Source organism: Chaetodon trifascialis, chromosome 1 (genome assembly GCF_039877785.1).
Source record: "Chaetodon trifascialis isolate fChaTrf1 chromosome 1, fChaTrf1.hap1, whole genome shotgun sequence".
Lineage (NCBI taxonomy): Eukaryota > Metazoa > Chordata > Actinopteri > Chaetodontiformes > Chaetodontidae > Chaetodon > Chaetodon trifascialis.
Window position 1 is genome coordinate 8,920,389 of NC_092056.1, and position 25,425 is coordinate 8,945,813.

At 41.9% G+C, this 25,425-nt stretch overlaps 2 protein-coding genes across 2 annotated transcripts; both read left to right on the top strand.

Moving 5' to 3' along the window:
- Nucleotides 1–7,740: 7,740 nt before the first annotated feature.
- Nucleotides 7,741–11,395, top strand: mnx2b (motor neuron and pancreas homeobox 2b). Its single transcript, XM_070969141.1, has 3 exons — nucleotides 7,741–8,158; nucleotides 9,537–9,697; nucleotides 10,994–11,395. The coding sequence occupies exons 1-3, from the start codon at nucleotides 7,741–7,743 to the stop codon at nucleotides 11,393–11,395; spliced, it is 981 nt and encodes a 326-aa protein (XP_070825242.1).
- A 5,669-nt stretch (nucleotides 11,396–17,064) lies between these two features.
- Nucleotides 17,065–25,319, top strand: atic (5-aminoimidazole-4-carboxamide ribonucleotide formyltransferase/IMP cyclohydrolase). The gene is made up of 15 exons (XM_070983305.1): nucleotides 17,065–17,423; nucleotides 17,623–17,749; nucleotides 17,881–18,024; nucleotides 19,303–19,391; nucleotides 19,934–20,085; nucleotides 21,131–21,287; nucleotides 22,112–22,237; nucleotides 22,318–22,425; nucleotides 22,505–22,590; nucleotides 22,693–22,782; nucleotides 22,884–23,009; nucleotides 23,113–23,205; nucleotides 23,281–23,463; nucleotides 24,471–24,626; nucleotides 24,830–25,319. Exons 1-15 carry the CDS (start codon nucleotides 17,405–17,407, stop codon nucleotides 24,947–24,949), a joined length of 1,776 nt encoding a protein of 591 aa, XP_070839406.1. The 5' UTR covers nucleotides 17,065–17,404; the 3' UTR covers nucleotides 24,950–25,319.
- The last annotated feature ends 106 nt before the right edge of the window (nucleotides 25,320–25,425 follow it).

The window sequence follows — 25,425 nt, forward strand, 5'->3', positions numbered from 1 at the left end:
GACAAAATGAAACTTCATTTGTGTGTGTGTGTGTGTGTGTGTGTAGGTGTGTATATCATTAACTCTAAAAGCAATATGTGGGTCATGGTAACGACTGATCTTATCTGCACTGTTTGCTTGTGCTCAAAGTGAAATCTAAACAGCTTAGAGTCTACAGCCGCCTCAGGGCTCTGTGCGACTGTGCTAAGTGCTAAAATCAGCATGCTAACATGCTCACAACACACACCTCCCAGAACAGGTCCTCAATGCAGAACTGAATGCTGGCCAACAAGCACCAGAAGGTCAGAAAAAGCGTTTCAAGAACACCATCAGGATCAACATCAAATCTCAGGTAATCAGCTCCAACTGTGAAGACTTCAGTCAATACGAAACTGCACGGACAAGCAGTTTACATGAAGGAAACACGTTCCATGACGACAATCTCCGACAGGCTGCCAGAGTCAAGCAGCAGCAAAGAAAAGAGGGACCCCACCTAAAAGGCTCTCTGACGTCCCTCTTCCAGCTCCTCACGTCAGAGCCCCCACTGCAAGAAAGTTTGTGGTTCCAGAGTTCCTCTTCAGCCATTTGACGAACCACAACAAAGACCCCTCAGCAGGACAGCACATACGAATTTATCTTTAGAATATATTGACAGATGTGGGAGGCCACATTTCCTGTAGTTAAATCTGCAACTTGCATGGAAACAGCTGATGAGACTCCTCTCAAACAAGGCTCCTGGCCCTGATGGTGTCAGCCCATGTTTTTTGACTTTTCCAGTGTATTTAACACCATTCGTCCAGCTCTACTGGGTGACAAACTGACAGGATAGCGGATAGTGGACTACCTGACTGGCAGACTATGGTATGTGTGCCTGCAACACTGTGTGTCAGACAAAGTGGTCAGCCATCAAACTGTACAACTCCACCCTCTGAATGGCCCTTGGACTTTTTCACTGCCTGTTAGATCACACATATTTATACTGCAGTTCACTGTTGACCAAATTCAATTTACAAAGCACATCCTTCTGTATATACTCTGTTTATTTGTCTATGTGTATACTTATAGTTTCTCAGTATATATATATTGTTTTATATATATATGTATCACCGATTTCCCCTTGGGGATCAATAAAGGAATTCTGATTCTGATTTTGAAACCATATGTGGATGTACAGATAACCTGCAGCCTCACTCTCCATTGGATGCCATGTCCCATGTGACTCTGGGCCACAGTGGTGGACAGACTGACTGTCATCCTCAGAGTTTTGCATGGCTGAGAGATTTTCTCTGCAATATCACCTGTTTAATAGCTGCAGTATTATTAAGCCAAGTGCTGATTGAACTCAATGCCAAATACTGAAAAATGTAGAAAGGGCTTGCTGGACATCAAAAACTGGACCAGCTTAAAACTTCATTCTTTTTATTTAAAAAAGCAAACCTGTCTGTGCCTTGCTTTCACTATCCTTCATTGTTTGCCTGTCCTCCTCCTCTCAGTAACCTTTGGTTAGTGTTAACAGGTAGATTGGGCAACAAGAAGACATTACCTGCTTGCTAATGGCAGTGGATGATTTCCTCACAGCGGAAGGCACAGCAGAAGACATGCTATCATGAGCAACAAGCCTCATCACTAAAGTAGCAATTAGATGCAGATTTAAATGTCATTTTAGCTAGCAATGTATGGCTCACAATGGACCGAAATACACTGTATGTATAACACGGATGGAACTGAGTTGACCTGCAGAAATGGAGAAACAGAGAGAGCAAACAGCAAACTGGCGGAGATCTTCAAAGCACTTGATGGCTCTGAATGTCCTCATAAGTGGCCAGATAATGCATGGTGGAGAGGGGCAGTGAGATAGCAGGGTGAAAGTAATGATGTGTTGTTGTGCCTGATAAGGGGTAATCTCCTATCTTCCCATGTCTATGCACAATGGGGCCCTTGTATGGGTGATAGTAAAACACAGGGCTGTTAGATGGAAGGGCCCATTAAATGATCATAAAACTCACACTGGACTGGATTATGTTGAAAGGAAGCTTTTGTTTCCAGGGTGGAAAAAATAAACAGGTGAGCCGGGAAAAAGATTGGAGAGTCGCAAGGTTGGAATTTCCCGATTTCTATGTAAAGCAGACTCTGAACCTGTGCTGTTTTATTTGTTCTGCCACTGTTGCAGTTTGTCAAATGTGCCACTGACTGATTACCTAACATCATGTGAAAGATGCAAAGCAGCTTCTCAGATCAGGAAGTCTGTGATTAGATTACACAAGAGTTCATTTCCAGCAAATTGCACGTATTTAGATATCTTTACAGAATTTGATCAGGGGTGGCACTGATAAAGTGAAAGCCAGGTAATGTCAGTATCACAACTATCACATATGCAATGTCTATATTGTACTACGCTTACTACACTGTGGATGTTTATTTGAAGCTTCTTGCAGACAGGTCATCGAGTTTTTAAATGACCCCAATTCATCTTAAAAGCAGAAGATTTATCCATACATCTGTGAGTACAAGTACACAATGAAAGTTTTAACACTACTTAATTTTCTTTTTGTTATATCTCCCAAACTATTACTGTGTAACTACAGGTGATCTACTACGAGCAGCCAACTGAAAAACCATTCCAGGCTATAGTACACAAGCAGTTTCATCCCTCTTCTGAGTCTCAATACTTCAGCAGCATCTGTCGGACTTCACAGTTGGAATAAACGTCTCACTGAATGCTGCATGCTGCCATAAACAGCCTATCTGCTTCAGCATTGCTTTGGTTCTTGAAATGAACATATTTTCATTGCTGATGTAGTAGGTCTTCATTGAAAATAAGCAATCAATTTTACAAAAAGAAAATTCAAGTAATGACATGAATTCCAGGCTCGGCAAACAACTGCATGGAGAGCAATGGCTCCTGAAAGTGCTGATACGCACCTGATGAGAGAGGGAGAGGAGTGGGAACGGGCCAAAGCAGCGAAAACAGACAAAAGGAGAGTCACATGCAGCAAGCTAGATGTCATATGGCAAAGCTCAATATTGGTTAATAAATGATGGGGACAAGGTATAGAGCCAGGAAGTAGAAGAAAAACTCTAATAAATTACCTTTATCTTCTTAATGAGACAACATTAATTTTGGTCTCAAGGTCTGGCAGAAAGCGAGCTGATTTATCGTCCGCCTTTAACGTTGTGGGAATTAGTCTAATTACCAGGGGTATAGAGAGCTGATTTTCACTTCACAGAAAGCCCATTGTGCACTCCAATCATTTATCACAGCAGCGCTCTGGACGTCGGACTCCTGGTCTGGTGGGAAAACTGGTGCTGGTCGACAGTGTCACAACAAGCCTGAGGGAAGGAATGTGCACACACGGACAAACAAACATGCACCATCATTGTCCATTTGTAGACTTAATCACTGGCATGTCTTTATGTACAAAGCAAGTCTTGGCTCCTTCCAAATTTATATACCTGAACAATGCTAGAAGTTATCGACTATTTGCAGGACCTGCTTTTGCTATCTGTCCACAGCGTCCACCTCAAAATGGCCAAAGGGCTTTTAGGTATGCTGCTCCTGTGGATTGATGATGAACTGGTCACTTCAGGTGTTTTCCAAAACAGATTGAAGGAGTTGGAGGACGGCAGGTCAGGCTGTAGATGCTTTGACTGAGCTATTTGCCCCCGTCTGATCCAGGACATGATGACCTGGGTCTTCTTTTGTACATGAGGTATTGTGTGTAACTGTTAAATGTTTGATGTGCTGCTGTCAGGACACTGTCACTGTTGTAGAGGAGATTTTTAATCTCAGTGAGGCTTTTCCTGTTGAATCAGGTTTAAGCAGCACATTTGGAAAGTTATCTCACAGTGTATCAGTGAACATGATTCAAAGAATGTCTATCTTTTATGATCTGTTGCATGGTGTTGACCTGTTTTCATATCATCCATGTCTTCAGACTGACAATAGAAGCTCTATTTGCTTTATTTCAGCTCCTGAACTTTCTCATCTGTCAACAGTGTGAAGGGGTTATCAGTAGGTTAAATAAATCAGCAAAGATCAGTGAACCAATGGGAGTCCGGAGAGCATGTGGATTAGTTTTAGGACAGGACAAGCTGTCTCAGAGCTGTGGTAATGATTGAAAAATATGCGTGTAATTGCTGATAAGCTCTTTAATGTCTCAGTAAACTCCTGTTGGCCACTAAGTTTACTGACACATAACTCATTGATAAACTCTGGCTTTGTAGTGCAACGTCAAGGGCGGCCTCTTTGAACCAAATGTCCTGTCATGGTGTGAAGGGTGTGGGCTGCATCTTGAGAGTTCTGTGGAAAGTTCAAGAGGGCATGTGCATGTAAGGACATGAAGAAGGGATAGGAGACAATAAGAATTCAGGTTAGTCAGGTCTGATTCAATGCTAAGAGGCCTTCCACTGAGATCAATGCAATCAGATAATTCAGCTGATGATCTACACCTCTGCTGTTGCTGTTTTTGTTCAGCAACACAGTAAATTGTACTCGGCCCATTGTGATGCACTGTGACCCCGACCTCTGAAAGGTTTTTCCCCAGTGGATCAATATAGGATCACATTGCTATTTTGCAGGAGTGTTGCAGCCATGCTAAAGGACAACCAAAGACCTGCAAATTCTGAGCTAAATGCTAACATCGGCATGCTAATATGATCACAATGACAATGCAATCTCAGTTTAGATCAGTTAGACCAGCAAACTCACTGGGAATCTTATTGCAACTGGGGTACTGCAAGGTGGGGTGCAACTAAGTGGGCAACTGTCCTGTGGCTCCAAAAACCCTGGGTTAATTGTATGTTTGTTAAGTTGCTTAATATGATTGATTGAAATTTTGTTTAGAGATTAACAGCACTGAAGTGTAGTATCATCTATGACAGACTGTGCATTATAGGTCCATTACCTAACTGTATGACCATGGCTTGAAGAGGGGCCCTGTTTCAAAATCCAGCAGCTTCATTATTTTACTGTGTTTTGTGTTAACATTTTGCATTTCCCCCAAATAATGTTGTGTTCAGTCACATTTCCTCTTTAGGGGCCAGAAGAGGCCACAAACTGATGAATCTTTATTCTTTTACTGACTTCCCTACTCACTAACTTGCTTTATCGGTTTTAATTAGGCATATTTAAAGTTGAGCACAATCCTGCAATCATAAAATTTCAGTTTTGTTGGTTGTCAGACCAGAATAACCTTTTTGGGAATTTACAAGCATTTGTAGGAATGTTACTATTCTACACACACTCGCACGCAAACAGCACCATTTGATCTCTTAAAAGAGACCGACAGTGTGCAAAGCGCTGCTCAGGCGAAGGCGCCTGACACTGGAAGCAGGCGCGCACTTTCAGCCACCGATGCAATTTAATTTGTGCGCCTCTGTCAACAGGCCCGGGTGACGGATTTACCCGTGGCCTGGCTATTTAAATTACTTTCAAATCATGGAAGCAGGGAAACGAGGCTTCGCGAGGGGAAGAGGTTGAGAGAAACAGGCAAAAAGCAACAGTGATTTCCCAGAAGCAAATTACCTCTATATCAGCGCCGGAGACAGGCGGTAATCTGCTTGATAGAGAGCCGAGGGTGAGAGACGTACACAAACACTGGTGAAGGAGAGAGAGAGGGGGCGGCCCTGCAGCGCTGCTCCAATTTCCTGGAGGTCAACTGCACGTGCGCGCGCGCACGCACCAGCCAATTACATATCATGAGTGAGGGGTCTCGAGATGATTCTGTTTTACTCATATCTGCAGAATGGATTTCAGTTTCCTGAGACTCACGATTTAGAGCTTTTTGGGTGGCGTGTGGAGCTGCAGGTTGGATTAGGCTGTGAACGTGACAGCTAAACCAAAGATTGAATCATCATAGTCTGATACGGCGGCAACTAACGATGATTTTCATGATCGATTCATTTGATTATTTTCTCGATTAAATATTTTGATGAAAATACTCATCCTAAATTCGCAGAGCTCAAGATGACATCTTGAAATATTCATTTTACTGCCATAAAAAAACAAAGAAAATTAGAAAATATCCCCACTTGAGAGGCTGGAAGCTGTGAATTTGAGCCTTTTTTGCATTAAAAAAAACCCCAATCGTTGAGTTGATTATCAAAATTGTTGACAATTATTTTTATGTTGATCAATTTGTCCTTCAGTTTTTTCAGGTATGTTGTTTAATGCACCTAACAGGCCAACAAATAAACAGCCCCAAATAAAAGATTCAGTATTATTTCCCCACCAGCGTTAGAAAGAGAAGCATTTGCGCTGCATGTACACAAAGTATAAATAAACCCTTTACCTATAAATAAACACCATTGGAAAAATGTGTTGTAATTAAATATCATACAGGCTTTAATTTAGAGGCGTTGATGATGGTCGTGAGGATCTGGCTATAGGCTGTAACTGAGTTTATTTAAAAGAAGAAGAAGAAGTTTCTATGAAATCAATGGATGAAAGGTTGCATTTCCCATAAAATCCATCGTCTTTTACATAAAGTTTAATCCTAAACGTTGAGCATGCAGTGTTGGCGCTGCTTTGTTTGATCCTCAGCATGAAATTGTGAGAATAAAAGCCTCAGATACGAAGAATTGCTTTGATTTACATTTGAACATGCTGCAGCACAGTTAGACGCGTTTTTTAGACTTTATAATAGCCCATTATTAATTTCATTTTGGACAATGACAAAACAAGGAGAGACCACTTTCATTGTGCTGAACTGACAGACATGTTCGAGTCAGACTCCTCTTCAGTCGGCGCATGTCCGCTTAATCAGGTCTTAAAATGACATTAGTTCACCTAAAGCAGAATGCCAATTAACTTGTAGCCTCTTCTGCCAAGTCATTACACATTTATACGGTTTGTGTGCGGTTCTTGATCGTAAACTTTAATGGCATTAGTATGGCCTTAGTATGAGGATGAAGCAATCCATTAATATTAATGATTTAAACATTGGAGTGAACATTATGTTGTTGTTTTTTTTTTTATCACTGAATCAGAGGTATCCAATCACCTTAAGACTGTTGAAAAACAGCCAATATTTGGTGCGAAGGTGTGGAGGATGTTTGCAGCACTGGTAATTAGTTTGGACGATCACAGCGGTGTATATAATTCTTTGTTTATGGTGAGGTATCTGCAATCTGTGGTGAGTATGAGGAGCTGGCAGTAAGATAGATACTGAAAATACAATTGCCTAATCTTCTAATGTACCTCCGCGCTTTGATGCAGTTGAAGGTGTTTGCAGGCGGGACAAGGGTTGGACATTACCTCACTCTGAACGCTTTCAGGGGGGGAGAAACGAGCGAGTAATTAGCTGATTAGAGGCCCGTCACAGCAGCTCAGCCTCCAGCCAATCCCGGCGCACACCGGCCTTGCAGGGGTGGAGAAGGACGGCTGATGGAGTGAGACACACACCTCTGTTGTTTGTCAAGTTAGTGTTAACTACCAGGGCGGGCGTGATGTTGCAGAGTGACAAGTGCGGGTACAATACAAGGAAATAGATGGAGGGGTGCAAATGCAAGCGCCAGTAATGCAGAGTCCGTCAAAAAAGTTTTTCTAAGGAGATAGACCGTTAAGATAGAAGCTGATAATGTGTTAATGCTTGTGCTCACCCGTTCAGCCTGAGCGTTTCCGAGAGGACACGGAGATCGTATGAGTTTGTGACTGGAAGAGGCTTCGCTGTTTGCGCGCTGACGCACTGCACAGGTGCGCACTTGCCAGGCTTGACGCGTTTGTGTTCGTAAGACTCTGCAGTCCTCCCGAGTCGAGCCGTCATGGAGAAATCGAGAAACTTCAGAATTGACGCCCTGCTTGCGGATGAGACCAACCGGGGGAGCCGAGACCTCTCCCCGGGTCTGAGCAGCGACAGTCCCGCGGGCAGCCCGGTCTCCTGCCGCCGTGCGGACACCCCGTCCCCGCGGGCCGCACATCTTCAGACCGGAATAATTCCCAAACCGGGTATCCTAAATCTCCCGCACCCTGGACTCGCTTCAATCCCCGGCATGTATCCTGCACCCATGTACCCATTGTCGGCGTTGGGTGGCCAGCACCCCGCGTTCGCGTACACCGGGTTCACACAGCTAACGCACACATACCCAGAGCACCTGAAGGCGGCTGCCATGGCGGGATCTCTGCCTCTGGAGCACTGGATCCGCGCTGGGATCATGATGCCACGACTGCCAGATTACAGCTGTGAGTAAAATCACACAAGATTAATTAATAGGTCAGAAACATCCAAACTTTTAAACCCACAAGCCAAACAAAGTTACAGAATTGACAAGAGCAAAATTATTGTTCTCAGATTCGTCTAAGACAGACTCAAGTCTGTCAACTATGAATCGTTTTCCTTATCAGTCTTTACAGGAATGGAGAGGAGTTAATGAGGCCAATTGAGTTCTGAAGAACCGCTGAGGAGTCATAAAATCATTGAACACAAACACTGATTGTAAAAGGAAACGGAGTTAAGTTAACTCGACTTAACTCGACTTATGTTCGGTTTTGATTATTTATGATTAGGATTAATATTATTCTTAGTAGTAGTAAAAGCTATTATCAAAAGGAATGCAATAGACCTATATTCATCATTATATGTTAGTAGTTCCGTCTATGTTTTTGCTTATTTATTGTTTTATTTTCATTATAATCTAAGTTATTACATTGATTTACAATTTAAATTACTCGAGATCAGCAGTTCCGCCACAGATGATTTGTCCTTCTATGCTTCAGAGTTTTTAAACAAAAAAATAAAAAAATAATAATTTCGATCAGCCATCCGAGGCAGAAACAGGCAGCTTTCTGTATTTTAGCTGAAGTAGCTTAAATTAATTACGTAGCGAGTATAATTAGAACTTACATCCTCTTGAGTTTCAAAGTTTCACATGCTTTGTGTGATATTTAATTCAAAGAAATGCCCGAGATATTCATATATTTTGCGCCAACAGCCACGCATACCCCGTTTAGTAATCTGGTCTCGTTTTACTGCTTATCTCTGTGTCATATTTTAATTTTGGCCCATTTATTCTTCTATAAACGCCAACCCGATGGAAATTGTCTTTGTGTGATGAAGGAACTATAAACAAACACCTAAAACGTTCTGTAGTTCATCAATAAAATTCCAAAAGCCTTCATTGAATTTTCATTAAGTTAATGGCGTGCCTGTGTTTTTATGGCCTCTGTGCCCGCTTCTGCCATGTCCCCCCGTCAACAATAAACTGGAGTAAAGCTATTATAGTTAATGATGGCCAGAGAGTGCCGGCATATGTGTGTCTGTTCCCACCCACAAAATTACATTGAACTTCCTATGTCCTTGGTATTATATAAATAAGACTACAGTGAGAGTTTATGGCCAAAGACTTGATATTTCAAAATAAGATTCAGCTGAATTATCAAAATAGAAATATTCAGATATTGTGTGTTAAATATAAAAAACACTAAGAACAAAGTGAATCATGAGGCTCTGTATGCTGATATCAAATGAGAAACAAGCTGTCATAAAAGAAGTGGAAACTGCAAAAATAACATATTCTCCATATGAAGTCATAGACTGATATCTTTGCTCTTCCTCCTCTAGCGGGCCCTCAGTCTGGTCTCTTGGGGAAGTGCCGGAGGCCCCGCACCGCCTTCACCAGTCAGCAGCTGCTGGAGCTGGAGAACCAGTTTAAACTCAACAAGTACCTGTCCAGACCCAAACGCTTCGAAGTGGCCACCTCACTCATGCTGACCGAAACACAGGTAAGAGACCAGTCCACTTCAGGAGCCAACAGGCTCTTTTCAAGGCAAAAATCATTCACAGAAACAAAATGAAAGGAGATCACATCGTAACAAACAGAAGACATATTGTTGCTCATCCAAACTGCAGCTACAGGCCAGCCACAGCACGCTCGTCCAATAAAATAGCTGGGTTGTAGGCCTAAAGGTCTTATACCTCAGTAAATAACAGCAGGCACATCTCTTGGATAACTCCTGCAGGCAATGGACCTTTAATTTGTTTAGTTTCATTGTTTATCTTTATTTCATCGGGAAAGCCTAACTAAAATCAAATCTCTTGTCTTCAGCAGTGTCCTGGCTGAGACATGCAGCAACAAATAAGACACAAAATATGCCACAAAATCAGAATAAAACACAAATAAGATGATAAAATCATGAATAACAATTCTAATACAATCACATGAAAGGTTTCATCCTAAAAAAAAGCCCTTTAAAACAACCATGTAACCACTGCCAGAAAAGTTAAATTGAAATCATTCTGGGAAACTTGTATCTGTTTTAAAACTGATTATTTGCTCAACAAATTGAAACTGACATGCGAAAAAGCCCCTAATGCACACATTTAATTAAGAGAAGTCGATGGACGATTTGAGGGCAAACAAGTCCTGCAGGGGTACACATTGCACAGCAGACACATTACTGCATGTCTCCACTTCATTACTGTGGTGATATTTGGCCATCTGTGACTGCTTCAAGAGTCTGTGTTTAAGATTTAAATGATGTTTTGTTTCTAGTTTCAATGTATATTCCTTCAAAATTCTCTCAATATTGATTAATTATAATTACAGTTTATTTGACCATGAATAGTGATGAATTTCACGTTCTTTCAGGCCCAAACCACAAGCCAGATAATTCATATTTTTTTCATTTCTACATTGTTTAAATGTTGCTTTTATTGTTGGATGTGTTGGAGATTTTGCACTTTTCCTTGAGTCAGATTTGCTCATTAGTGTCAATGGGAAATGACAAGTGAATATCAAGGTCTACGGATTTTTTTAAATTCAGCATAAAGGCAAGTCAAGTTTACTTATGTAATCTCAGAGGATTTTAGAAACCTCAGGGAGAGCAACACAGGAGGAAACATTTTAAAAATCAAAACATAGACAGGCAGTTTTTAGAGTGACTTCTCTTCTACAGCTGCAAATGATATGTGTCATAAAAAAATATGAATTTAAATCTGCTCAGACAGACTCTGAATTATATTTCCTGAACGTGACCATCATTTGAACACATTTTATTTGCCATGTCAATGCTCTGAAGGTCAAGATCTGGTTCCAAAATCGGAGGATGAAGTGGAAACGCAGCCGGAAGGCGAAGGAGCAGGCCACCGCCTCGGCCCAGTCTGAGGCACAGCGACTGCGCAGCGGAGGAAAAACGGCCACCGACAAGTCTGATGAGAGCAGACGAGCTGTGAATCCAGACGACAGAGGGATGGATCTTGATTTGGAGGATGGGGAAGAGGAGGAAGAGGAGGAGGAGGATGAAGAGGAGGAAGAAGAGGAGGAAGGCCAGCATGGTTTTCCTGTTGGGATGTCACGATCCACGGACTTCTTGCAGCGGAGCACCGACGTGGGCTACAATCCCCACAGCCCCTTCTCTGATGACGAGCTGGAGGGGGTGCAAGTAGGAGGAGGTGACAGGAAGATCAGGGCAGGACTGTGAAAAGACACCCAGAGACACTGCAGAGACATTCCACTGGGACATGTCTGTTTGTGATCACCGGAGAAGACAGTTTCCCAAACCTAAACATCTTTGTCTGCTCTGTTAATGTGTTCCAATCAGGACATTTGTTGGGATCACTAATTATTCACACAGCCACCAAACACACATATTCTGTATAAACTATCTGTGAATAAAATCATCTCTCAGTACTGTACATTTCGTAGCATGTCAAAAAAAAAAAAGGTGCTCATTTTCTCCCTAAATTATCTGTTTTCAAGGGTATCTGCCAATCATCTTCTGGTCACCTTGTCTTTGCTCCATCCACAGACTGCCAGAGCTCCACCCAGTGAACACACACCACTACATGAAAGATGTGAAGTAAGACAATTGAACTGTGGTGCGTTCAGACAGCGTGAGAATGTACAGTATTTGCAGACTCCACTGCATCACAAAGACCGCAAAGTCAAATTTAAGAAAATACCTTGCGGAACATCCCCTGTATTCTATTTACTTTTGTGCATTCATTGTGTATAACAATGTTTTTTTTGTTCTTGATGATGTTTATTAATTTGTTCTTGTCACTTACATGTAGATGAACTTAATTTATTTGAACGATTGCAAAGATAAATCACACGTGTATTTATCTGAAACTTGTTTGTGGTGTAACTGTGAAATAAAAAAAGATTCAGCAAAAAGACATTAAAAAAGAGCTAAAAAATGAATGAATTTTTGATCAATGCTCAATAAAAAAATTCCATCAAATGTTAATAAATACATAAGAGCAGTCACAAAGGACAGCCAGTGATGAGACATTAGATAAATGTCAACTGTCCTCAAGGTCAAACTGACCTCTTTTTTTTTGTAACAATTTGACTGAGGTTTCCTGCTCTTCTTGAGATGTTCCTGTTTTTTAAGATGAAAGAGGAAAAACACGACTAAACCTCTACACGCAGCCGTGAGTTAAATACTAACATCAACATGCTCACAATGACAGTGCTAACATGCTGATGTGTAGCAGGTACAATGTTTACTATGTCCACCACCTTAGTTTAGTGTGTTAGCATGCTAACATTTCCATTTCAATTAGCGATAAACACAAAATCATTGTCATTTGGTTTACAGGTATTTGGTCATAAACCAGAGAAGAAGACATTGTTGTCTGATGGAGCTAAACGGAAAGCCAGGGGATCACCAATGAGATTACAATTCATCCTGAAGGTGTAATATCATGACAGTCCATCCAGTAGCTGCAATTTCAGTCAGAACCACAAACCAGCTGGTGGTGCTAGAGGGGAACTGAGGGGATCACCAATGTCAGTAGGATTCATCTTTTGGGGAACATGAATATCGAACAAAATTTCCTGGCAATCCATCCAATAGCTGTTCAGATATTTTAGTCTGGACCAAAAAGTAGTGCATGGAGTGACAGCAAAAGTGAGTTAGAAAAACCACAGAGGTCCATGTTTTCATTAACAGTCCAACATTCAGTTCAACTTTACTGTCATTATACTAAAACACGGGTATAATTAAAAGCTTTAACGTTGGTCTCTCAGTCACGGTACAACATATATGACAAACAATAAATACAATAATGCAACATAACAATGCGAGACTCCAGTAAACAACTGTAGAATTGCTTTGTGCCTAGTGAGGAACTGTGGAAGGATGTATGAGGTAGCTTTTAGTATACCAGCTGGGAGCCAGTAAGGTGCAGTAAACTCAAGGTGACAGAGTGCAGTGCAGTGTTAAGTACTACGTCAGTGGCTAGTAAGTAACTAATAGGTGGTACGTGCAGTAGTAACATAATGGGGATAAAAAAAACTTTTTGTTTTCACCTCCTCCTTCATCTCCTTCAGCTCCTTCCTGTTCGTCGACAGCCACCACGCTGCATCCGCTGGCAAAGTACAGCCAAAGTATTTCTCAGCTCACAGTCCTAATTTATTACAAAAGCTCTCAGATATTAATTACTCGGCGGGGTTTACTGATAGCCAAATAATTAAGTTAATGAAGAGGAAGTAAAGCAATCAAAAGCCTGATGGTGATGTCACACAGGCCCATTTTAATTTCCAAGAGCAACAGCATGATGAGTGTGTGGAAGTGCGATGGGGCGTTTTTATTAGGCGGCCGTGTAAGGGTTGTGATTAAAGAGCAGATTGGAGGACATGCAGTATGGTGTCATTAACCCCTTCTCAGACCACAGTCACATGTTTATATAGTGATTAAATGAATTCTTAACTGGCTGGACAGATAGTGGCTGTACGGTGATTGGAAGTGCTGCTTTGAAACACCGAGGTTTTAGTGGAGACTTTGTTTTGGTTACAGGCAAAAGACTGAATCGTGTCTTCTGCTCAAAACCTCAAACAGGAAACTGATAAGACTCGCAAGGTTATCATGTATGAAATGTATATTTGTCAGACATGTTTTTCCAAAAAAAAAAAAAATCAGCAATCATCTATGAAATTATTCACTTTGTCATCAAACATCTGTGAAGAAGAAATTAATTGGGTCTCTGCCACAGTAGCAGGCCTAATGCCCAGATTTCATTGAGGATGTATTTCACAATAAGAACGCAGATTAAAAGCATCATATTTCACAGATTTATTGTGATTTAGGTTTCTCTGATGGGTTGCATATGGTCCTGGTTGTCCCTCTGACATTAACAGCCACCAAACCAAGACTAACAAGCCAATGTACTTTTTAAAAAATATATGTGGATGAAAGTAGTTTGATGTGCTGTCATTCGAATTTAACATGCAGTGAAGTTTATATGCAAAATCATCCACTTACATTCATGATTACATGTGTAGCACTAACGTTTCTTTAGTATTTGAGTTTCTGTCTTGTTTTCTCAGGTTTAATCAACATTATACAGCTCAAAAGCAGATTAATACAAAGACATGTCAACTCAGTTTTATTTGTGTAGCCCAAAATCACACAATTGCACACAAAATATTTACTCTATTGCATTTATTTTAACAGCATGCTACCAAATACACCATAGTGTTTATTTGGATAAGGTCACAAATTTTGCTAGCTGGGATTATTGGTGTCAGCTATCAAAGTGTGTGACCTGTCAAATTCTGTGAGGAATCAACAATATGAAAAAGACCAAATGTTGTCATGCGGTGTTGGTGCTACACACCTACATTCCTTGTTTCTGTGTTATCACACACAATTTCTGCTCAATAACTATCAAATTATGTGGAGTACTTTCAGTAGCAATACAGCTGAAATTCCCAGTCACCCTCCATTATAGGCTAAAAAAGGAAGTAACCTGCAGGTAGAGCAACAGAGAAATGAAGATCCACACAATAACAAGTGCTCTGGAGTCAGTTTTTGCATTTTAGGAGCTAAACATGCAGTGATTCATATGACAGCACAGCTTTCACCAATCTGTCACCCACTGATAATTCATCTGAAGCTGGAAACTCATGCAGCAGCATCAAATAACCTGTTCAATTCACCAAATTAACGCTACACGTTGAACTTGAAAGGAGTTTTCACTGAACTTTTCTCCACTTGATTTAATGGGGGAGAACAGAATACATAACAAGCCGGCAGGCCGAGCCTCTATCAAACTGCAGCTTTTAATTTGGCTGATGAAAAATCATGCGAATCAATAGGAGCTCATTTAGTTGTGTGACTTGTCAGCTGCATGACAAATGCCATTTGGCCCGCTTTATGACACAGGCCCCTCTGACACAGTACAAAAATCACAGCTAATTGATAAGGCAGTGGAGCAATATATGGAGGTCATTGATTCCGTTTCTCTTCTAATTTAATCTGAATACACCAGTCATGTTGATTAAAAATTCCCTGCGTAAATTACAGTTACTGCTGATAATGCTGTCAGTTTTCTCCCCAGCCAGCCTGACCAAAGTGCTGACGGCCTTCCCACCTCTGTCTTTTTTGAACCAATAATGCATAGTGAGCCTGTGTCTTTCTATAAAACTGTTTCACTGTCTATTGAATCACTCAAGTCCCCCCTGAGATGGCAGCTCGGCCCTCAAACACAGCGCAGTTACCAGAAACTCCCATTTTCATAGTTAGACAAATAAATCGGCCTCTTTTTGCTTTGTTGGACCATAAATCAGAGACCCCTTAAATATTTACACCCTGTAGTTTAATCAATCAGCAGAATGTCGGGCTCATTACGTAAATATGAACAGATTGTGCGATCTTTTAACGTAATCACACGTATTGGTGCAGGTTTCCCGGGGCCCTGTCCTGTCACTTAACTAATGGGCGAGTCAGAAAGTGAGTGACGGGCCCCAATAAATTCACATCTGTCCGACTTAAAACGCTGTTCTAAAGCACGAAAAAGGCGCCGTTTTTTGGCCAATAAAGTTTATTGAAAAGGCGTGGCCGAGCAGGGAACGCATTCACGAGCGCCATTTATTGGAGCAGGAGACGTACGTTACAGGTGTTTTACCAATCAGGTGGACGTCGCGGCGTTCGCGGCCCAACGTGAAGGGGATGTAACCTTCAGTTCTGCTGATCAGCAGAAAGACGCAACTTGGATCAAATAAAAAAAAACGCTGTAGTTTTATTGTAGGTTCAATCAGGTGGATCTGAAAATAAAATGAACGCACAAAAATCATGAGCTGGATGGAGAAGCGACGTGTGTTAAAATGAAAGAAAAAATATGAATCGGAAGCTCTTTGGTAGTGATAAATAAGAGCACCTCAGAGCAGATTTTCAGGCAGTCGTTTAATAATAAAACATGCACAAAGCAGAGTCATTACTGGTAAAACATTGAGTCTCAATATCAGAAATAGAAGCTGGGCAGTGACTCAAAAGGTCAGACGCAGCTCTGCACATAAATTATTTAAGTTTCCAAGTTAAGACGCAGATGATGTGTGGAGAAACGACGTGGATTTAAATTATAAATCTGGAGTCACCAGTAACACTCTGGGATGAGGAGACACATGTTCCAACAAGGCCCGTGTCTGCCCTCTTGTGGCAAAATAAAAGACTTCATTTTTAGCAGAGATTGAAGACAAAGAAAGAAAAATACGACAAATTTGATTATTGTGCAAGATATACCGCAGTAAGGGTAACAAACCGAAGATTTGTCCACATGTATCCTCAAACAGTTTTTAGCTGCTTGTTTACTTTTATGAGGCTTTCCTAAGTATGAATGACCAACAAATTTGTTTATTGGTGGAAAAAATGTAGGTGCAAAAGATAAGTCATAGTTCCAATTTTAGACATCTACAGTTGGGTTTTAACTAATAATATTTATATAGTAATATTGTTGTCCATGTATAATTTTTGTTTTATCAAAAGATAATTGACATAAATTCACTTTCACAAATTTCACTTTTTGACTCATACACAGTATGTGTGTGAGAGAGAGAAACAGTCTCCACGAAACTCAGTGGTTCATTCTTAAAAGTCAGAATGTAATTAGAGATATTGTAAAGTTTTAACTAGCCATAGTTTAATTGCGCAAATATGATGTTTATATTCTAATAAAACGGCTTGTCTGCTCCGCATCCTTCTTCTTCGTCTTCTTCTCCTCCTCCTCCTCCTTCTTCTTCTTCTTCTTCTTCTCCTCCCTTTTCTTCTTCTTCTTCTTCTTCTTCTTCTTCTTCTTCTTCTTCTTCCTTATCTTCTTCTTCTTCTTCTTCTTCTTCTTCTTCTTCTTCTTCTTCTTCTTCTTCTTCTTCTTCTTCTTCTTCCAACCGTTATTGTTATTGTCTCGCTAGACGACCTTCATCTTTTAGCACGTACTTTCTAATATTTCCGCTCTTTTTGCGGATGAATATGCGCATTTCCTGCGCCGTATGGCTCTTTGAGGTGCGCTTGTGTGCCAAGGGCGGGCCGATTCAGCAGGGCGGGCCTTTATAGTTTTGAAGCACATGATGTCTCAATGAAAAGCTTGTACATTTTGTGTCAATCTACGCAACCTTTCCCTGCAGTGTCAGCTAATCAAACGGAGGGAAGACTGAGCAGAAACCCACTCGACATCCAGACAGACTGCAGACTGACACTGTGACTGTGAACATGGCCTCCTCAGAGCTCGGTAAAAGTTTTTCGGATTGAATTAATTCGCTGTCGTCACTATAAAAGTTTTGCTCTGCCACACGCAGCATGCTAGCTCCGGCTAACATTAGCCAACGTGGTCGGCGGTGTGTCGCTAAAGCAGACCTTTACGGCTCTTTTCTCTGCGCTAAAAATGAGTGAATCGGTTTGTTAAGTCCTCTCTTGATCTGTCCTTGCAGCACTTTTGAGTGTGTCAGACAAAACTGGACTGGTGGACTTCGCCAAAAAGCTGGTGGATGTGGGGCTGTCCCTGGTCGCCTCAGGTGGCACAGCCAAAGCCCTGCGTAGTGCCGGGCTGGCTGTGAGGTGAGTGCTGAAGTGGGCCTTAAAATCAAAATAAATTCAGTACACTTGTTTGTTTGCCCCCATAATTTTCTAAATGCAGTAGCCACCTGCAGCTGGCCTTCTCTAACCCGTCAGTCTCTGCTGTGTGTCAGGGACGTGTCTGAGCTGACTGGACATCCGGAGATGCTGGGAGGCAGAGTGAAGACCCTGCATCCCGCCGTCCATGGAGGCATCCTGGCCAGGAAAACCCCCACTGACACTGCAGACATGGAGAAGTTGGGCTACAGCCTGGTCAGGTGAGAGAAGCTCCAAAAACTGCTGGAAAATACTAAAACATTCATGCACAGAAATCTTTATGTATAAACAGGCTCAGCTGCATAGTAACACCACATGATGGTGGATATTTCTGCTCATTTACAGTAGAGATAGAAATAATCACTGCAGCGAGCATGCATGAGTTGTCCCATTAGGAAGCACATGTAGTTGATTTGGCAGCTGGTTAATTGGAAAACTGCTGTCCCTGCTGTACGCTCGTCTTGTGACCCTCATTTGTTCAGGACAATGTGACTAGATCAGAGGTGTCACGGTGTTGTCGATATCTGATAAAGAAGGGTCTTAGTTCACTTTTGGCAGAAAGGTCAATTTGTTTGTGTGTCCTCAACTCTTCATTGAAGGGGAGCGTTTTTCTCTTTGTGAGGTGGAGGTTGAATGGGTCATCTGATTAGGATGGGAGAATAAGTTTGAAGCCTTTACTGTAGGTGACAATATAAGAAAATAAAAAAACTACACAAACGACAATGTTGAACATGTTGGTTAAATGATGGAATACTAAAAGTGAGATGTGTGTTTGGAACAAGTCCAGAAATAATTAATTAATCATTAGCTAAGCAGCAGGAATTAACTATCAACAGCTCTGATGGCCAATTTATTCACTGAAGTTATTTCTAAATGAAAAAATGCCAAACATATGCTGGTTTTAGCTTTTCAGATGTGAGAGTTTGCTCTTTTTCTCTGTTTTATAACACTATATGTTGACTGTCTTTGGGACAGTTGGTTGAGCAAAAGCAGCATGAGAGGATGTCAGGTGTGATCAGTATTTTCACTATTTGTAGATCATTTAGAAAATATTCTTAATTGATAGATAATCAGCAGTTGTTTTTTTTTTTTTTAATGAAACCATAGCAGCCAGATTGTGGGACAGAAAATCCTGCAGTTTATTCCACCTAAAAGGCTAAAAAGAGATGAAAGCAAACTGTTAAATTCATTGCAGACAGAGAGAAGCTTTGTTTTTTACCCAACCTTCAGGAATGATCTGTGAATGGATTTAACTGCCTAAATTTGAGCACATGAGGATCTGTGTGCTCGATGCACCACGTGTTTACGTGATCCTTGTGATCGCCCAAATGATGAATGAATGTCAGGCCTGAAAGTTCACAGTACTTTTTGTACACTGGTATCACGTGATACAAATTAGAAAGGACATCCTAAATGGTGGTCTTGTAGTCTATGACATATATGTTGTGTTTTTACCTCATGGAGAGTCTGATATTTATTCTGTTGTTGCTCTTTTTAAGAGTGGTGGTGTGCAACCTCTACCCGTTTGTGAAGACTATCTCCAACCCGAGTGTTACAGTGGAAGATGCTGTGGAGCAGATAGATATTGGTGAGTTGTGCAGATGAGATTGTGTCCATGTCGTTTCAGAATATTAAAGATGGATTTGGAAACGGTGGAGAAACCAGTGTAAGATAGATTTTTGAATATCTGACATGCGTCCCTCCAAAGCCACTCCCCCACAACGCTGAACACGCACTGACTGACCGCTGCTTGAGGACGAGGCCACGAGAGATTAGGGAGGGAAGTAGTGATGAGAAAACTGGTTCTTTTATTCAACACATCAATACACAGGCTTGTTAAATGCTACAATCACATAAACACAAGCGAAATAGCCACTGTGATCGTAGCTTTCAGTCAGAAGCGGCCCGTCAGTCACTGCTTTGTGCTGCTGGACAAGAGGCTGTCAGCTCAGTGGGTGTGCACTAGAGGACAACACGTCATCGCTAACTGTGTCCCACTACTTCATGTCTCCTTCACATCCTAACATGATCACAATGAACATAAACAACAAACATGGCTGTCGTCAGTACTCAAAGCTGTCAAGCTAGCATGACTGAAAACATTCTCTACATTTTCTGTCTTTCTTCCAGGTGGGGTCACTCTGTTGAGAGCCGCGGCCAAGAATCACGCTCGGGTCACCATAGTGTGCGATCCCGCCGACTATTCGCTGGTTTCAAAGGAGATGGAAAGTTCAGGAGACAAAGATACAACACTGGAAACACGCAAGACTCTGGCTCTCAAAGTAACATGACGCTTTTTTCTAATTTTTCCAACCGTTTTAACTTGTGTGAATGGAATTTGTGACTTCTGTGACTATTACAGAAAAACATTAGAGCGCTAATAGTACCGCACACTTTCTGGAGCGTATTCATGCACATGAATGACAAGTTTCCCTCAGACCTGACGCCTGACTGTCAGATATGTGGAGGTCTTGGACAGATTATTTCCTGATTTGCTCTGTCTGAACTGAAGATTTTAGATTTGGAAGTATTCAAACTGTGTGCTATCGGCCCTCCTTGATTGTCTAGTTACACCCACCCCGTCCCCGTTCAGACCTGTTCCAGTCTAATCTCAACTCTGAGCAGTTTGGAGTAAGATGTTATTTGTGCCTTTGGCTTTTTTAATGAGTGAGCAGGCCTCAGTATTTAAGTAGTGGTTGCAGAATAGTAACCACATGCTATTAAATGCTTAGGAAACATAAGATAAGACCTGGAGGTTTCTGAGGCAGTGGTTTAGTGCACATAATGAATACGTTGATCATATCACTGTTTGGGTATTTCTCCTTTATGTCCATAAAACTGTGTTTTTCTCAGGACTGTTTTAAACCTGCTGCTGTCCTCCCTTGCTCTTTCTGTTCTGTTTGCCTTGCATTGACCCCCTCCTCCAAACAAAGTCCAGCGTGGCCTTTTATCACAAGCGCTGACATGTCTGATAAGGTCACAGTTTAACATTTGACAACCTGTGAACCTTCATCTTGCTGTCCAACTGAACTGATTGTGGAGTTAAATGGATCCATCAAAGCTCTTGGATGATGCCTCTTCATGTAATGCAGATGAAGTCTTCATAACGTGATCTCGACCTTTTACTTGGTTCCTAATTGTTCATCGATAAGTTGTTGCATCATTTGCGGTTGACACAGTTGCAATTTCGTTGTGCTTGTACAATGAGTTCTTGAATCTTGTAAATGCTTTGAGGTTCAGAACTCTGGCTTTGGTACTCATTAGATGATGATGTTGATGTTGTTTTTATGTATTTTCTCTCACCTGAGTGTGTTCTGTGTTCTTCAGGCCTTCACACACACAGCACAGTACGATGAGGCCATATCGGACTACTTTCGTGGACAGTACAGCCGTGGCGTTTCCCAGCTGCCTCTGCGGTATGGCATGAACCCTCACCAAGCACCCGCCCAGCTCTACACCCTGCGCCCAGCCCTCCCCCTCAAAGGTAGAGCCATCACACAACTGTCCCAACAGACCTAAATGTGTCAGCGTTAGCTTTGTGAATGCTAGTTGTTGTAGTTTTGACATTTTGGGAAACATGCTTTTTAGCTTACTGTTGGAGAGTTAAGTTAGGTTACAAGATCTGCCTGCCAGCATTTCTAAAGGGCTGAACATCATCTGGAGTTTAGAGGCATAAAAATCACAATTATTAACTTACAGAGGCTTATGTGGTGGGTTATTTCTTTTGCCAGGCACAGTAATCCTCTTGCCTTTTAACTACCCAAAGCCAAGAAATAGTCCTCCACATTACTGCCCGTAAAGCAGCAATTTGCCCTTTTTGAACTTTGGTTTTTGTATGAACTAAAGAAACTATTTAACTTAACTTAACTTAATTAGGGAACTTTAGAGGTGCTTGGTAGGTGGGTTTTGTCTGGGAAATAAAAAGTCAGACAAGCTGTTTTCTCATTTTCAGTCTTTATTTAACAGACAAATATAAGAGTAGTATTGATTTTCTCATCTAAGTCTTTGCTTGAAAGCAAATAAGTGGATGTTAACAGTGATTGCACCTAAAGAAGTACAACGTCAACAAAGTTTAGATGGGAGATAAAACAGCACAGGTTTTGGCTGTAGTGCCTTGTTGATATCCCTGTCACCCTGAAATGACCACATTAGAGAACAGCTGAAGAAGGAAATAAAGCCCTGTGTGAGATAGAAGGTGCTTCTTTTGACAGGAGGAGCTGGAGATAAGAGGAAAAACTACAAATGGTTTATCTCTGAATTCCATTCATTTTGATTTTCGCTTCTGTTCCTGTTGCTGCCTCTTCTCAGTGGTCAACGGTTCCCCTGGCTTTATCAACCTGTGTGACGCTCTGAACGCCTGGCAGCTGGTCAGAGAGTTGAAGAGCGCCCTCGGTATGGCTGCTGCCACGTCCTTCAAACACGTCAGCCCTGCTGGTAAGATGGAAAAAGGCGTGCAGACACTCTTAACCAGGGCCTTCAGTCTGAAAATGACTCGTTTCACATTCCTTTTGAAGGAGCTGCAGTAGGAGTTCCTCTGACTGAGGAGGAAGCCAAAGTGTGCATGGTGCACGACATGCTGAAGGATCTCACCCCGCTGGCCACAGCCTACGCCAGGGCAAGAGGTCAGAAACGATGAATTATATATTAAAACACGTGAAGTATGTATTTTGTGAATTGCATTGACTCCCTCTCCATCCGCAGGTTCAGACAGGATGTCTTCTTTTGGAGACTTCATTGCTGTGTCGGATGTGTGCGACGTGGCCACCGCCAAGATTATATCAAGAGAGGTAAAACTGTGTGCCAGAGAACAAATACTGATGAAAAATGTGCTTTGTCTTGTTTTTGCTGCAATGTTTTGCTGAACCATGACTCAATTTAATTGCTCTCAGGTGTCAGATGGTATCATTGCTCCTGGTTATGACGAGGAGGCGCTGAAGATCCTCTCCAAAAAGAAGAACGGCAACTACTGTGTGCTCCAGGTGAGAGGTTTCTATCACTCATACCCTTTGTATTCAAGTAAGGATGATTGCATCAGACTTGAGTTCGGTTTTGGGATTCTCATTAACAATGTGTGTCCCAGATGGATCCAGACTATGAGCCTGATGAGGCCGAGGTGAGAGTGTTGTTTGGTCTCTACCTTAAACAAAAGAGGAACGGCGGGCTGATCGATAAGGAATTCTTCAGAAACGTCGTTTCTAAGGGCGCTGTGAGTATTCACTTTCATGTCCTGCTTTGTCACTCAAAATAATTTCATTATTGGCAAAAAAATATATAGAGAGTTCACATTTGGCTGTTTCTGTGTCCACAAGCTGTCCGAGGAAGCTGTGCGTGACCTCACTGTGGCCACCATCGCGGTCAAGTACACTCAGTCCAACTCTGTCTGCTACGCTAAAGACGGACAGGTAAGAGCAGGCAGGTAGAGGGAGAAAGGAGTCTGGATGAGCCAGGAGATTTTCTGACGGTTTCCCTCTTGACAGGTCATTGGTATTGGCGCGGGTCAGCAGTCTCGCATCCACTGCACAAGACTGGCAGGTGACAAAGCTGACAACTGGTGGCTGAGACACCACCCTCGTGTCCTCAACATGAAGTTTCGCGCCGGTGTGAAGCGAGCGGAGATGGCCAATGCAGTTGACCAGTATGTGAGCAACACCATTGGAGAGGTAAGGGGCTAACAATGGGCAGCTGGCACTTTTAAGAGGAAACAGCAGTTGTGCTGTCTGTACAGGCGGGGGTGCACATAGCGTGCGTGACAAAAATTAGGACTGTGAAACGTCCGCATACCGTGTGCATGAGATTGATGACATTGTGTCTGTGTCCAGCAATGAATTTTTAGCTTCTTTGCAGCAACATCCATATTTGAGGCGTTGTAGTCCACCACAAGCTCACTAATTTTGCTGATTTTTGAGCTGCTCAGCTGATTGTTGCTGATTGTTGTTTGTATTGAGTATTGTGAGTATTTGCTATTTTCCATTCATGGTCACTGGCAGATTTAAATGTGTATAGACAGATACAGGAATTAATGGGAAATGTAAACACAGATTGCACAGGTTGGTGGCTGTGCTGTTGACTATCGATAAATACTTGACTGTAGTGTTGGATTGTGTTTTGCCTTAATGTTTGTGTGCTATACTCTGTGGCACAATGCACAAAAGCTCATTGTTGACAGTGAATAATGTTTTAAACACATGTAATTATGCTTTGTTAACAGCAACAATGCACAAACTAAAACTTTTGTAAATAGAATCAGAAAGTTTCTCTTTTGATAAGCAGCATTCACAGTCCTGAAAGCTTTGCAGAGGGAGAACAAAACCAGGCGCAATGAGACATTCTGAGCACAGAAAAGATTTATTGCGAGCACTAAAATTGCGTCATTTAGAGGAATTATCATGCAAAGAATGTCATTTGAGCAACATTTATTTTGTCCCTTTGCCACAGTGCCACATAGCCACCGTGCGCTAGCAGAACATCATCTTTGTTTATCATATAAACTTATTCGGGTAGTAGTAAGTGGGTAGTCAGGTAGTGTAATGTCATTCATGCCAGTGGCTGGTCATTCCAAACAGCTACAGTAAGCTGGCTTGGGCTACAGTACACAGAGTCCACCTGTCTGCTCTGTGATGTCAAAATGTGCCAAATGAATAAAAAGCCCCACGTTGTGTGTTGACAGGGCCCAGACTTGGCAGTTTGGAAGTCCATGTATGAAGAGGTGCCTGAGCTTCTGTCAGAGACTGAAAAGAAGACCTGGATCAGCTCCCTGCAGGCCGTGGCTGTCAGCTCTGACGCCTTCTTCCCCTTCAGAGATAACATAGATCGTGCCAAACGGGTAAATGTAACACACCTTTCAAAAGCATTCGGTCATACTGCACGCATGTTAAGAAACTGCATGAGAATGGCCTTCACACACCGGCTGAAATCCTTTCGCACACAGAAATGTCACTATTGCTTTGGAACCTCTATTAACTTTTTACACTGATGTTCTGATGAGCTTTACTAACGTCTCTGCCCTTTGTGCGTGTGCGTCTGCAGAGTGGCGTTGCGTACATCGCAGCTCCAGCGGGCTCTGCTGCTGACGAGGTTGTGATTAATGCCTGTAACGAGCAGGACATCACCCTGGTGCACACCAACCTGCGGCTCTTCCACCACTGAGCACCTCAACACTTTCCCAGGTGTTCTTTAAACTCCACTCGCTGTTTAGCATTATGAGGAAGTCCAACTCTTTTTCTGACATTACTGATACTCACAACATTCCTACCGTCGTCATGCCGAAGCTTAGACGACACAAATGCACTGTTTCGTTACACATTAACTGCATTCCTGACTTGTGATCGTAACATCAGAGCGAGATACAGTAACTGTTGATGCTTATTGTAGGTCAGACACATTTCAGAGTGAAATAAACAGTTAATGACAGTTTGTGAGCATTTGGTCTGTTTTTTAGCCTCGTTAGCAGCGTGGCTCTCAGAGGATGAAGCTATGTTTAGTGCTGTTTAGCAAAAGTTAGCTTGCTTGCATGCTGAACTAAGATGAACATTATACTTGCTAAGCATCAGTATGTTAGCATTGTCATCGTGAGCATGTTAGCATACTGATATTAGCATCTAGCTCAAAGCATTTCTGTGCCT